General features: G+C 44.8%; 2 protein-coding genes and 1 non-coding gene across 3 annotated transcripts in view; 2 read left to right on the top strand and 1 right to left on the bottom strand.

Moving 5' to 3' along the window:
- Positions 1-2,955, top strand: part of st6galnac5a (ST6 (alpha-N-acetyl-neuraminyl-2,3-beta-galactosyl-1,3)-N-acetylgalactosaminide alpha-2,6-sialyltransferase 5a) — a 45,489-nt gene extending 42,534 nt beyond the window's left edge. The window contains exon 5 of the mRNA XM_076021778.1: positions 967-2,955. Within this exon, the coding sequence (XP_075877893.1) occupies positions 967-1,246 (280 nt within the window). The 3' untranslated portion in view covers positions 1,247-2,955. The remainder of the gene's footprint in view (positions 1-966) is intronic.
- A 903-nt stretch (positions 2,956-3,858) lies between these two features.
- trnae-uuc (transfer RNA glutamic acid (anticodon UUC)) lies at positions 3,859-3,930 on the top strand. Its single transcript has one exon. It is a non-coding gene; the product is annotated as a tRNA-Glu (tRNA).
- Positions 3,931-6,061: 2,131 nt separating this feature from the next.
- Positions 6,062-14,560, bottom strand: part of pigk (phosphatidylinositol glycan anchor biosynthesis, class K) — a 26,406-nt gene continuing 17,907 nt past the window's right edge. Inside the window, exon 11 of the mRNA XM_076021779.1 lies at positions 6,062-7,565. Within this exon, the coding sequence (XP_075877894.1) occupies positions 7,449-7,565 (117 nt within the window). The 3' untranslated portion in view covers positions 6,062-7,448. The remainder of the gene's footprint in view (positions 7,566-14,560) is intronic.

Here is a 14,560-nt window from a genome sequence, read left to right on the forward strand (position 1 = left end):
TGACCTCAAGACACAGGAACACAAGCAATAGAACAAATACACTGACCCTGACGACCTCGCGACCAAGGTGATCATGTCATGATGGTGATGATTATGATGACGACGACGACGACAATGAGGATGATGATATTCGTGAATCCGTTAAGCTGCTAATCTATCTATTCAGCTTCGCACCCCTTGTGGTTTTTGGGATAGATAGATAGATAGACAGATAGATATAGATATAGATAGATAGATAGACAGATAGATATAGATATAGATATAGATAGATAGATAGATAGCCAGTTCTCAGCCAGTGACACAGAGAGAAATGTGCATCACAGTTGTTCATTCTAGCTCATTCAGGCTACAGGCTACTTTTTTCTGATGCTTTTATTCTACTCAGGGCTTAAGGTGGCATTTAAATGTTGTCAAAGAAAGTGAAATTTCTCTCCTTGGACGCAAACAGACAGATGCAGATCAGGTCCTTCTCCTCCCACTGAAAAACTCAACTGCGCAGTGCCGCAGCAGCGTCACACTCAAGTGACTCACTAAATGTCCAATCCAAATGTCAGCTGGCTTGTTGTGGTGGGCTGTCAGGCAGCAGTGATGTGTAAATGATGAAGGAATCATCGTTGACACAGACTTGATTGTACAGGAGGAAGATTATTCCAAAAAGTAGCCGCGGCCAATGTGAACAACTCCAACATCACAATAGCTGCTTCTGATATATATAGGTCAGGTGCTTCTACCATCTTCTGACTGGCTCATTCATCACACTGAAAGCCATATATTTGCGTTGACCCTTAAGGTCATTCTAGGATAGCTCACCAACCAATACCAGTTGTTTCATGCGTGTTTCATACATAAACAACCCTTCACCATGAAACCATGCACATCATATACTGCAACCTGATGTAGTTGGCCAGTCAGACACTCCATCGTCTTCTCCTGTCTCTCTGTCTCTCTCTTCGCCGCCGTCTGCAGGGAGCCTCAGCACCAGTCGGTCCCCTATCACTACTACGAGCCGCGCGGCCCCGACGAGTGCGCCATGTACATTTCTCACGAGCGCGGCCGGCGGGGCAGCCACCACCGCTTCATCACCGAGAAGCGGGTCTTCGCCAGCTGGGCGCAGACTTTTGACATCCACTTCTACCAGCCGGACTGGAGCCCCCCGCCGCTGCCGGCCAACAGGACGGCAGAGGGGAAGGTCGTGGCGGCTCTGGCGGCAGCGGCGGCGCCCCCCCCAGTGCACCGGAAGACGTGACCTTCAGTCTCGGGCATGGAAAATGCCACGAAGAAGAAGAATTTAGGGAGAGAGTCTGAGGGAGGGAGACATTTGCGTGGCGGTCCGGCTGATCTCCAGCACGAAGATCACTGTGAAGCAGAGGACGGGGGTGGGCGTGGGGGTGGGGGGCAATGCTAACCCAACACTCCCCTTTTCTCCCACTCCGTCACTCCGGCCTATTTTGTTTGCAGACAATTCAAAGGTTTTACGTCCCAGTGTCTTTTTTTATTTATTTTTTTAAATAAACCTTGAAGCCTTCAGGCTTCACTCTTCATGCATGCAGTCAGATGTGCAACGGTGGTGTGTGGTCGACACGTGTACACAGGAGGACACTGGCGGAGGAGGAGGCCATGTGGGACCAGTGCTGAAAATACAGCTGCTCAAAAGGATGGGGATGAATTATGGCTTTTCACAATTGTGCAGGAGGCGGCCCTGCTGTTGAGATTTCCCAAATTGTCTCCTCCTGACTTTTCTGCTGAAAATGCCTCCCCAATTTGTGCAAGCCAAGGCCCATGAATGCCTCGCTGGTCAGGTTTCACAGCTTGTGGACGAGTGTGCAGCACAGAACCTGGAGGGCTTATCTCAACGCCGGTGCAGCTCCGCTGCCCCCCAGTTCAGACATATCACAAGGCTGCGTGGCCTCCTGTCACCGCTTAACAGTGAGATTTATAGCTAGGGGCCGCTTCTCTATGGAAATGCAGGCCAGGGATGCGGCAGAATGTGTCCCAGGAGCACCTGAGAAGGAGAATAAAGTGTGGGCTGATCATTGACTTTATGTAGAGATGGAGTCATTGTGACGTCGCCTGCTGTTTTGTGAATAGAGATTGGTTTCTTGAGGTTCTGGTTCATGTGTGGGTGGTACCAGAGGTGAGCGGCGATTGGATCTGAGTGCAGCACGTGCCGCAAAAACACCTGTCCACCTGCTGGTAAGACGACTATATTACAGCTACTCCCACAACTTACTGGACAATTTTACTTAAAAATAGATCAATAATATATGATAAAATAAGCATTACAGCCTACCTGACTCATTTTTTCACTTGAGATTTAGACCAACCGAAAACTTTTAACCAGTTTGTGAAGGTATAAAATCAGTGCATTTCTAGTCTTTTTGCAACCGTCTTTGGCGGTCCCTGACGGCCAAACCAGGGAACTTTTTGGCACGTTCACCTTACCGGAAGCTCCGCCCATCTTTTTTTTATACAGCCTGTGAATCTGACACTCATCTCCTCTGTTGCATACACTTGTCCTGTGTTTGCACTCCTTCGTGGTTCTTTGCTAGTCAGTAGTCCATTGGTACCGTGTCCTCTCAGCCCTCCTTTCCCCCAACTGAAAATCGAAAGCGAGGACATGTGTTGTTAACGCTCATTATACGTTGCTGTGATAAGTCCTTGATTTTACCATCATGGTGGGCAATGAGATAAGGCGGTGACCCGGGTTCAAGTCGCACTCGCAGCACAGCCAAGCTTCCATCAAGAGCCAATGCGTTTAATGGAGACTGGACTGAGCTTGGCACTGAAAGAAAGGCCGATACAATACTGTTCGATGACTGATGTCTGTTTTTTTTTTTTCCTTTTATATCTTCATCTACTGAGTAATTGTATGCTGACAAGACAACATCTGCTAACAGTTTTCATTTTTGGTGTTGTTTCTTTTTTTTCAAAAAAAGGGAGTTTTTAAAAAAAAGGAAAGAAAACTGCAGAATTTTGTGAGGCCCAACTTCAGTTTTTCCGAGTGTCCGTTTCATAAAAAACAACAATCCAGAAACAAATAGCGGTCAATTCCTAATGACATAACACTCACTTGGTGAAATGTTCCAATATGAGTTTTAGAACAAAACATTTTACAATGTGTAATTCCTAACTTTCATTCCACAGCCAAATTATGGTCAACGGTCACAAAGCCCAACACAGCCAGAACATAAAATTGCCTTTAAAAGTTTGTCTGGGTAAATTTTTGAACCATTTTAATCATTTACAACCATTTATGCTAAGCTAACTAGTGATTGCTACATATATACTGTACAGGTATGACAGCAGTGTGAATCAGAAAAGTAACGCTTATATATATTCCATGACAGTTTTATCAGTTTAAACAATGACTTACGTCCATCTGACAAGTAATTTCAGCATTCGTTTGTAATGTTTTTGAGGAGTGTGCGTGCGTGTGTGTGTGTGTGTGTGTGTTCATAAATGAAATAAAACAATCTAAATCACTCAACAAACCTGTCGTCAGCCTTTTGTCTCTTTGCAGCACAAAAAGCCGTAATGTTCAAAACGTCACTGATTTTGAGGTGAAGATGAAACACATTTTGTGTATTGTGGGTATTGTGGGTTTTGTGGATGAGTGTGACTCACCTTAAAAGGAAGAAGCCACAGCAGGATGCAACCGTTTCAAATTCATTTTCTCTATTAAAATGTCAAAGATGTTGTGTTCTCTTAATTTTTTTTTCCATTTGTTTGTTTGTTTTTCCTAAAACAAATGAAAAGTACCTGGAGTGAGTGTGAAGCTGTTCATGATCATAAGTTGGCAGTGACGTTCAAAGGGTCAAATATTGACTGGATGTCATTGACCCCTGTCTGAAGCAAGACTCCCATATGGTCTAGCGGTTAGGATTCCTGGTTTTCACCCAGGCGGCCCGGGTTCGACTCCCGGTATGGGAACACCTCTTTTAAGCAATTTCCCCGGTGGATTCATAAAGGACTCTGATTCTAATTGTGTATTTGCATAAATAATTTGGTGTTATTTACATTTATTTTCATATAATTATTATTTTTGATCAAAGAAATCAGTACTTTTTCACATTACCTTTGAAATTATTTAATGACACTCCACCATGACACAACTAACATAAAATGATTTGACACACTGATGTAATTTTGATTTGTCGATCATAAAAGTGGCTTGACAAGAGGGAAATTATTATATAATTAAGTTTAGAAATATGATTCCAAAAATGATAAATACGAACGTCCCGTCATCAATACACTTTGCAAGCTCTTTACCATTAATTAAGTCTATCAAACTGTTTTCATTTCCTTCACTTTCTTTTATCAAGAATTTTATGTATAATAAGTCCATTCATAATAAAACGTCAAACATTCCTGCCTACATAATAAGAGAAAGAGTAATATTTCATGCTAATAGACCAGTCATTTGTCACTTGTAAAATAACTTTCCTAAACATGGAAATTGTGAGAAATTCATCTTCTTTTCTTCACCTTCCCCTACATCAGTGTCTTCCTTTGGAACTTTTAAACCTTACATCTGTTTCTATCAGCTGGTTCTGTCATGAAGACACTGGTAAAACAAACAAACAAATAAATAAATAAATAAATAGATGCAATTGTGCAAACAATATGTTCTTGCAGCCGTCACTGTCACAGAACTGAGAGTTAATTCTGTGACATACAAACTTGGTGAAAGGCACACATTTGTGCCACAGCTGTTGCTGGGCTTGAGAATGTGACTGCTAAATTTAGTGCCATAGATTGAGTGACATGTGAAAGTCTCACTAACAGGCGAGCAGTGGGTTTCCATGGATGGAATTCAGAAAATCTGTCAAAGTCAGAAGCTTGTGCAATGTTTTCGTAAAAAAAAAAAAAAAAAAAAAAAAAAAGAAAAGAAGCGTGTGTTGGGCGTGAATTGTTAAATTTAGCAGGCCTCCTCCCGCATGGGACGAAGGTTCTGCTTCTAAAGACAACAAATGCCTGTGTGCGCACTGCAGGAACAACCTGAAGGTGGCTGCTGCTGCTGCTGCTGCTGCTGCTGATGATGATGATCAAGTAACACGCCAGATCGAGATCAGATTTTTTAAATTCCTCCGTCTGGCCAGGCTCCAATCTAAATAAGCTTGTTTTAAGCATTAAATATCCATGTTCTTGCTACTTTGTTTTTAATTTGTGACAAAACCTGGGAGCAGCAGCTGCAAGCTGACCTCATGAGCCAGAGGGATGTGAAGGAAGGAGGGAGGACAGCAAGTGACCGTGAACCAAGCTACTGTTGCAGTAGCACCTGTTTTACCAAGACTGAACGGCATTAACGATCCACTTCAACATTTAACAAGTGCAACACCTGAGGCTCTCCTTGGTGGAAACTGTGTTTCCAACTACAACCAATAAGGAACATTTAACAATTTATTAGAAACGTTTCCTAACTTGGGGCGCAGAAAAATAATTGCTTGATAGTTATGGGCTGGGTTAGTGGTTTGTCTTGACCGTCCTAATAAAAAAAATCTTTCGAAATCCTTCATATGAACTCTCTCTCCAGGTCCAATAGTAAACACCAGAGATTTAGAGAGACACTGATCTTTATTTGCATGAGGAGACCCTGGGCTTAGCGAAGTCTTTGGAAGGGGATGTCGTCACAGAGAGACTACAGTTCCCTCTGCAAGATCTTTAGGTGGGAATAAGACAGTCAGAGGAGATGGAGTCCTTCCTGAAGTCCTGAAGGACGTATTCAGAATAAACAGCTCCGTCTGAGATGAGTTGGATAGGATATCAAACACATGCGCTGCCAGAGCTGTACAGAGTGATTGTATACCTCTGCTCAGATCCAGCTGGTCTTCTAGAACCGTATGAAGTGCAACAAAATAAATGCAACCCAAATTCAAATATCTCCCCAGACTGTGTAAAGTCTCTCACGTCAGGAAATGAAAAGAGCGTGTGCGTCACACAGCACCACTTGCAAGGATTTCTTGGTGGTACAAATATCTTCAGTTGGGCCACACCCTGAAACACAGCGTCTTCAAACAATCAGTGTGCAACGGCAAGTCAATAAAGACAGCGTTCCCTTCATCCAGTGTTTCGGCTTTATTCCACAATTTCAAATTTTCAGCCTCTCTGAAGCAGATAAAACATCGCAGGAAACAAGAAATAACACCCCAGGGAGAAAACAAGAAGTGGGCATGACATGCATAATAGATAACAAAACGTGTATGTTGGCAAAACACAGCGGCTGCATTCCATTACATGTGCCTCTGCTTCCAACTCCATCTATTCCCCACTTCATTCTCTGGCCCCTGATGGGTGGCTCATTGCACTGGGGGAGAGCGAGAAAGATAAACAGCAGCAGGTCCAATCCCAGAGCTTGGAGCATCACTCACTCCTCCCAACAATGAGCCTGATGCAGAGCGGCCGCTCGCGGAGGGAAAAGTAAAGAAGCAAACACGCCTCGGCTCAGGGGAGAGATCGCTGTCGGCCGGCCGGCGCCTCACTGGGTTATCGCTCACTTATCACCGGCGTGGAACGTCCGCGGGAATAGCTGTCCATCATCCAAAATACAATCAGCCGAGTGCTCGTCTGGGAGGCTAATGGATGTTTCCACAGGGAGGGCACTTTAGGAGAAAGGAGGAAAGTGGATGGGCCCATCGTGCTGGATGGGATTATGTGCGATTGTTATCCTTCACAAGTGTGATACAGCGATGACGGTCAAGGACTGTAATGTATATGGACGAGGGAGGCATTAAACAGCAATCGCTCCGCAGCACGCTCACAGCCAATCGGCCTGCCGTCGGCCCACATTTTATTCTCATGAGCAGCCCCAGTAGTACTTTATATAATCATTTAAACAAAACTGATGAAATATTCAGTGCACCACACAAAGAAAATAAATTGCGTCCTTATCAACTGACTTAACTTTTTTTTACATGATCTATGCCGCAATAGAGCCGTAACAAAACAGAGCATTCACTCGGGAAAAAGCAATAAATAAGAATTAAAATGAAAAAAATAATTAACAAAACGCTAACAAAAGTCACGCAGTTAGTTAGAGCCAAGGAAAAGGCAAAACCCAGAATTAGAAGAAGAAAAGGCTGCACCGATTTCAACAAGACAAATGTTCTGTCTTCTTGACCTTGACTTTTTACCGCACTAGGACAAACTTAGCATGGATGAAAAAAGAAGAGGGAAAAAAAAAAAGTTGTTAAGATTTTGATGTGACGAGTCTGGTCCCTTTCTCACCACCCTTCTGAAATACAACACAAATGTTGGATCCCGTAAGATCGACAGTCAAACGTAAAAAAAGACCCCATTTGGTCGTTTGCGGTGCTGTTCATCTGAATCTGCAGCGTCGGGGCAATCAGGCCGTCACAAGCAGCGTCTTCTCCTTCAAGATCCCTTTGGGCCCAAAGCTCGCAGCCTGCAGCTTCACGCCTCCACGTATGCAGTGACGGCAGGCGGCCTCAGAAGATGTGTTTGAGGTGCTTCATGCCGTACGTCTTGAAGAACACCAGCAGGATCAGAGTCCACAGGCCCAGGATGAAGCCATCAGGGGGGTGCCAGTCTCTCTGCTTCGGTTTCTGAACGGAGGAGGAAGAAAAGGAAGAGGATGAGAGCAGAGAAAGATTGCAGCTCGGCGCTCATCTAGTTGTGTATATTGCTCCAGTCGAGGCAAACATCCTGTGTTCATGCAGCAGAGCCAGCGGAGCAGCGCGGACGGGCTCACTTTTATCTACGAGATCCAATTCCTGGCACCCAACGACAAGAGTTCACGCAACAAGCCGGCGGTGAAGCTCATCGCGACACCTCTCCCGTTGTGTTTTGCCCCATTCGCTGCCGCATCATCACTTTGTGTACGATTATACTTTTAAATCTCACCCGTATTAAACATGCATCTCACAAGGGGCACATTTATATGCTAATGCCACGGCAACATTCTGCAGGAGGAGATGAGATTTAACCTCTTAAAAAAAAAAAAAAAAAGTCTTCCCAACTCCTTCGCTGGCAACAGAGCTGCAGCCGGGCTGCGAGGAGACACTAAAGAGATTCTGGCTGTGCCTTGCTACACAAGCTGCCATTATCTAGTCGCAAGGGGAGACGGGGGGGATCTGCGCAAGTCAGAAAAAAAGAAATCCCCTAAAGCCAAAACCCGACAACTTGGCAAAGAGGATGAACACACAGCGTGTTCCCCCAGTCTCCGTACACACAACATTAGGACCGCACTCAGCGGGAAGCAGGGGGCGCTGCTGCACGGCTGCTTGGGAGATCCACACCTCTACTGCTTGTCAGAGTGCATTAGCCAACATTACTGCTTATTTACACTCTGTAATGTGCAATCCAACTGGCCTCACGCACTCACACCCACTCACTACGTCCACCAGGGGGAGGGAGGCCAGTGTGAAAAGGGTTTACGGTGCCCTCAACACCCTAGACATGAACTCATCAACACCATTTATGTGCTGAAAGATACGCCCACATACAGACAGACAATGTCATGGAAACACGTTATGGACTCAAATGCAGCGTTCTTGTTCTTGTTTGCTGCCCACAAACTTACTTTCCAGGTTGCGCTGCATTGTGTCACAGTTGTGCACAACTTGTACACCAAAACAAACCAACTACCTGCTCGCCCTTCCAGCGTACCGCAAGTGAAACGTCCGGTGAAACCTCCAGTGTAACATCAGCTCAACCCCTCTGAGCCCGAGCATAAACTTGCTATAATGCGACCGACACTGCACTGTGAACATTGTCAAATCTAAGTAAATTAAACTTGCAAGTGAGAGGAGGTCCCCATTGTATTTCTTCTGTATTGTTTTGCTTTCCTTTAAATTGCAATTTCGGCAGGGTGTGTTATCATTAACGTCAGGGTTTCTGCTATTTGTTTTGTTGGAACGGCACATCGTTTGGAGGAACTTACGTTTGGAACCAATTGTTCCTATTGCATGGAGGAGCTGGAGATCCATATATATTAACGTGACTGTGCGGCCGACCCAGCGAGAAATCAAGAGGCTGGCGCACAACACCAAGAGGGCGATGACACTAGTTCTGTACCTTCAAAAGTGATAATGAGCTGAACTTGGCTCCTTTCACTATTAGCCAGTAAGACAAAGGAGTTAACGCAAGTCCAAGAAGGCCTTGTCTTCTTTAATCAGTGAGTGACAACTGGCAAACAGACTTTTTTAATACCTCAGACAGCGAGAATGTTCTATTATAGCTACCTAATGAGATCTATTGTATCTGATTTGCATAACCGTATTATTGTGACAATCCTGATGTCTGTGAGCACTTCACTAATGACTCTGTCAAACTCAGTCTGATCAATTTGATTATCATATTTTATTTTCTGTACGAAGCGGCGTACGCTTGAAATGTCATTTGTACTTGCAACAATTTCCCAGTACAAATGAAAGAATGGCTCATTGTGAGGGGACTGAAGAGAATCAGAGGCTAAAATTAGCACCACTGCATAAGCCAAAGGCCAGCGAAGGTTTGTCTTTTCCAGTCGAAATACTCAGACCACAGGCTGAGGATGAGGATGAGGAAGAGACACATGTACGCCTCAGGAGTAAAACAGCATTGGCCTCAAAGTGCAACTGCTACTGCGGCACAGAGAGCCATTAGTGAAAGAAAAGGCACAGTGTCACACGGCACCCGGCTCCTCTGAAGAATTCAGAAAGGACACGCTTCGACGTTTCTCCAGAACAATGAATTCAAAGAGTGAAGTAATTCAAATTTCCTTTTAATTTAATGGAGCCCAGTTTAGTGAGGCAAAAATCTAATTCCAGAAACAGCATGTGACTGTATCATGCCTCTATATAAGGCTCTGTGCAGAGAGGCTGCATTTTCGATCCTTGTTGCAGGTATCATGAGTTCACAACATTTTTACCAAATATCTTCCAACAAAGACTGAGGACAACACGGTGATAGTATGACGTTTAAAACTTAGTTTGAAAGTTTTTTTTTTTGGTTTGTTTTTTAAATGACCAAATATGAAATTGCATTAAGATGGATTGTGAAGCCTTAATGTTGCAGCAATGTAATTAATCCACCAGAACACACTGCATCATGGAGCGTGACCATTGAACTGGCTCAAGCATGCTGCAAAAGTGGTTGCAAGCTGTGCTGGTGACCGTGTCGGCTGGACCCAGACTCAGGATTCCAGATATCAATGTCAGTTTAGCAGCATTAAACATTTACGAGGTTGAAAGAAGCAGGACTCGACAGTGTCACAGCCCTTTATTTAAAACGCCAAGACTCTGCTCCTCTGGTGGTACTGTCACCAACTCTGCCTGCTCTTCCTGAGACTGGAAGGTTGTTAGTTTGATTCCAGGCCAGGTCAGACCACAGGACTAGAACACTGGAACCCACTGCCTTCCTGCTAGGCACTCGGCATCAAGGGTGGGAGGGTTGGATCGCCAAATTGCAGCTCCCTCAGAGGATGGCTGAGATGCGGAGGACACATTTCACATCTTCAGATATGTGACAATTAGTGGGAGCTTACAGTTAGAATCAACTCACTGTCAGTTAAGCTGCTATAGGCATAGGCCGCTGAGGCAGATCTTTCTCTCCCATTAAAGGGATTGTCACTCTGCGCAGGTGGAGCCTCTATCACCTTTTCTTCTCCACCTGAACTACCTATTATTTGCAGGATACTGCCGCAGTCTCTGTGTGTCCTTGGCAGGTGACGACCACGACGGAGCCGGACAGTGCAGTCCTGAGAGTCTTGGTGCCAACGCTTCATCTTTGCCACCAGGATCGGGACTGAGGACTTGATTTAACGGCTGATCATGGGCCATTATGTACTCTTGCCCTCCCAAACACAGACAAACACATTCGACATGGACTGGTGGGGTGGTATAGCCGCTATACCACCCCACCACTTTACATTTTAGCCTATTTCAATTTTAGAATTCACTCTCTCTGTCTCTCTCTCTTGCATTTCCTTCTCACCCCAACTGATCATAGGCAGATGACGGCCCTCTGGAATCTGAATCTGCTCTAGGCATATTGTCTAATATTTGACAACAATACTAATATGTAATTTTAAATAATGTGAAAAAATTACATTCACAAGATGGCCATGACTTTCAGTTGATGATGGGCGATGATATGATGATGACTATAAATTCTACAGTGAAGACCTCCATCTTGACACGGGTTCCCGCTGTCAAAATAGTTAGCAAAATAATGTCACACTTTGGAAAGATAGACCAATTTTGACCCACATGTTTTACTTTAAGCTGAAAAGCAGGCAGTCTCCTAAATATCAACAACAACAATAATAATAATAAAAAGAAATCCACCAGCACGCTGGGAATCTCAGTGCTTCCTGTGTATTTCTGGCCAGCGGCAGACATGGAAGCACAGCAGCGATACAACATTCACCCAACCTGATCAATTCTAAACGCAGCCCAGTAGGCAGATCTTCTACCAGGTGATCAGATACTCCGGTTGCATTTGCACGTCTAAGTCCACCAGTTCTGCGTGACAAAACATCAGAGTCAGAATGATGCTGAGGCCTTTGAGGACAACGCGGCCGTCAGGTTGACAGGCAGCTGAGCCGAGTCTTCAACAGCTGAAGGACGAAGCCTGGCCTGAGCAGCCAGAGTAACAGGGCACAAGGCCACCTTGAGTTCCACGCCAAATGTAGAGTGTGTGTGTGTGTGTGTGTGTGTGAGAAGGAGCAACACGAGACGGATGGATGGTGGCAGGTAACTGTGTCAGCACCACAGGCATGTGACCAGGGAGAGGGAGGAACAGCGGAGGAGGAACAGGTACAACATTTGGCTATTAAATGATGGCCAAATTTTAATAATCATAATTTAACGGCCAAATTGAAATTCTAAAACACCACAGCCAACACGAAAGAACCGCAATTATGAAAACACCCGATTATCTTGGTGGAAAACAAGTTCCAACGAGTGACAGTGGCAGCAGAGAGAGAGAGAGAGAGAGAGAGAGAGAGAGAGAGAGAGACCTTCAATGACAGTGTCACATGTGATAGCCAAGGACAGACTTGAACAGGCTGCCTCCGTGTCACACACACACACACACACACACACACACACACACACACACACACACTTTGTGTTGCGTATTCAATTGGCAAATTAAAATCAATTAACGACACCCCACCTGATTGATTTGAGCTAATTAACGTTCATGCGGGATGCTAATAGTGATAGGGGGAGGTCTGAAACGCCCCGGCGAGCACATGCAGCCCAAGGTTAAACACAGATGGAGATTTACGCTGCGCAGTTGGTGTATTTAGTCCCACAGCAAGTTTAGTTTTATTGATTCATTCTAACATATACAACATGTAGAAGGAGTGCAGCGGGGTGCCGTCGCGTCACATGTTCTGCCTGTGAGGGTTCTCTGCAGGGGCTCCAACTTCTCCCAGGACAAGCAAGAGTATGTTCTCCCTGGGTCTGCCTGGGCTGCCTCCAGGTTCTTCCCACACTCCAAAAACATGCACGTGAGGTGAATTGGGAACTCCAAATTGTCCATAGGTGTGTATGTGAGTGCGAATGGTTCATTGTCTCTACGTGGCTCTGTGATGAAATGGCGACTTGTCCAGGGTGTCACCCTGCCTTCACCCTATGACAACTGGGAGAGACCCCCACAACCCTGAGTGCAGAAGGAAGCTGGTATTGAAAATGGATGGATGGACGGATGGATGGATGGCTCTCTCAGTGAAAGAAAGAAAGAAAGAAAGAAAGAAAGAAAGAAAGAAAGAAAGAAGCACATACATACTGTGCTCCTAATATGACTCCATAGAGGAGCTCTAATGAGAGGCTACGTTCTGTGATGCATGCAGTGCCAGTGTGTACTTTGCAAGGGGAATGGAGACTTGGCCAAGAGGAAGAAAAGAAACCTTTTAATGCTTCCATTTTCAGCCTCACAGAGCCGTACGGTGCGGCACCAAGCAGGCCAAAACACACAGCGGTCGACACCAAAAGAGCAGGCTTTGCAGCAAAGAGGCTGAGGAAGAAGCACAAGTAAAAGAGGAGCTCCTGTCTCCTTATGGAACTGAAAGTATTGTTCATGAGTGAAGAAAGGAAGGGGAGGCCCCAACGCTTTCACCGCAGGATGATGGGGAGCTCGTCAACATCCATTTAAGCAGAGAGGGAAGTTTGCATACAGACGTCACACACAAACAGCCTTGTGTGTCCCCCCTGTCAGTCACAAGGATGACATTAATACTTAAGGGCTGGTACCTGCTCTTCTGGCAAATGGAAAAATTGTTGTTGTTGGGTTTTTTTTAAGAAAATAAACACAGAGACAAGATCTGAATGGAAACCTACACACAGGATTAAATTTAGACTCAAAGACGTCCAGTCCTTCAGGCGAGTGTGTCCGACTATGGAACACAGGATATGAAAAAAAAGTACAATAAAGCATGCAATATCAGCATCATATAAAAGGAGCGCCATCGATAGTTTTTACAGCCACTGGTCCTGCCACAGCGGTACAGATGGATTCCCGAGAGGGGAGGAGAGAGAGATCGCTCAGTCTGTCAGTCCCACTCCCATCTTCAAACCAGCAGGAGTGCAAGTCAATAATCGAAATCTCTGGCAGGGGTCATCGGGTTGATGAGAGTGCGTACGTGCGGGTGCATTTAAAGAGAGACGGGCCATGGAGAGCGCCGCACAGAAAGACGCAACTACGTGAATAAAGAGAGGAGAAATAAAAGAAGCAAAATTGGGGCAAGAACAGAGGAGGTGCGGACGAGAGAGGCTTAATAGGCTTCGAGCTGGAGGACATTCCATCATCGGGCCGGCCGGCAGAACTGCTCAGATGGCACCTGGTTCCCCATCAATTCATCACGCCCAGGCGTGATTAATGTACAAAATGATGACTAGAGCAGTTTGAAAAATTAATAGACATTACTTGGATTTGATTTTCATTTTAAAACTGAAGGGTTTAATAGTCTCCCATTTTAATGGTGCCTTGTATTGCTGTATGTGCTGTGGTTTACAGCTGCTAAAATCTTCCCCCTGTAGCCCGAGCACACAGCGAGGGCACAACACAATAAGAAGACAAAAGCCACAAAAGGAAAAGCACTGCGGCAAAAACACTGCTTACATGCTGATTTCAATGTGACTTCAGCTGATAAAATAGTGCTGGAATAACATAAAAAACAAAAAGAGCATATAAAGACCCAGGGAAGATTAGAAAACATTTTTAAATCACTGTTACTATCAATCAATCGATATGTTTCTCAATCAATAACTTGTTCTCTCTTGTTCAGGTCCATGTTCTGGGCTGCTTTAGACACTTCATATGAATAATTTTTTTTAAAAGCAATAACAAATAAGAATATCAGTTATTTCATTTTAATGAATAATCTAATGAAAATACGCACTTATAATTTAATCTCATGCCCCATTCCATTCAACAATGTTTCCTTGGGGCTGAATACTGTTGCTGATGGTGGCAGTGAGTCCAGTGTCTGTTAAAGGTCCTCTTTGGAGGCAGCTGATCCCAGATGTGAGCAGCACTAACATCCGTCTGGCCTGCGGCGAAGATTAATACAAGAACCATTTCTAAAATGTAAATAGAGAGGGTGGGGGTG

Source organism: Nelusetta ayraudi, unplaced genomic scaffold (genome assembly GCF_046127955.1).
Source record: "Nelusetta ayraudi isolate G7.1 ecotype Tasmania unplaced genomic scaffold, CSIRO-AGI_Nayr_v1 ptg000011l, whole genome shotgun sequence".
Classification (NCBI taxonomy): Eukaryota; Metazoa; Chordata; class Actinopteri; order Tetraodontiformes; family Monacanthidae; genus Nelusetta; species Nelusetta ayraudi.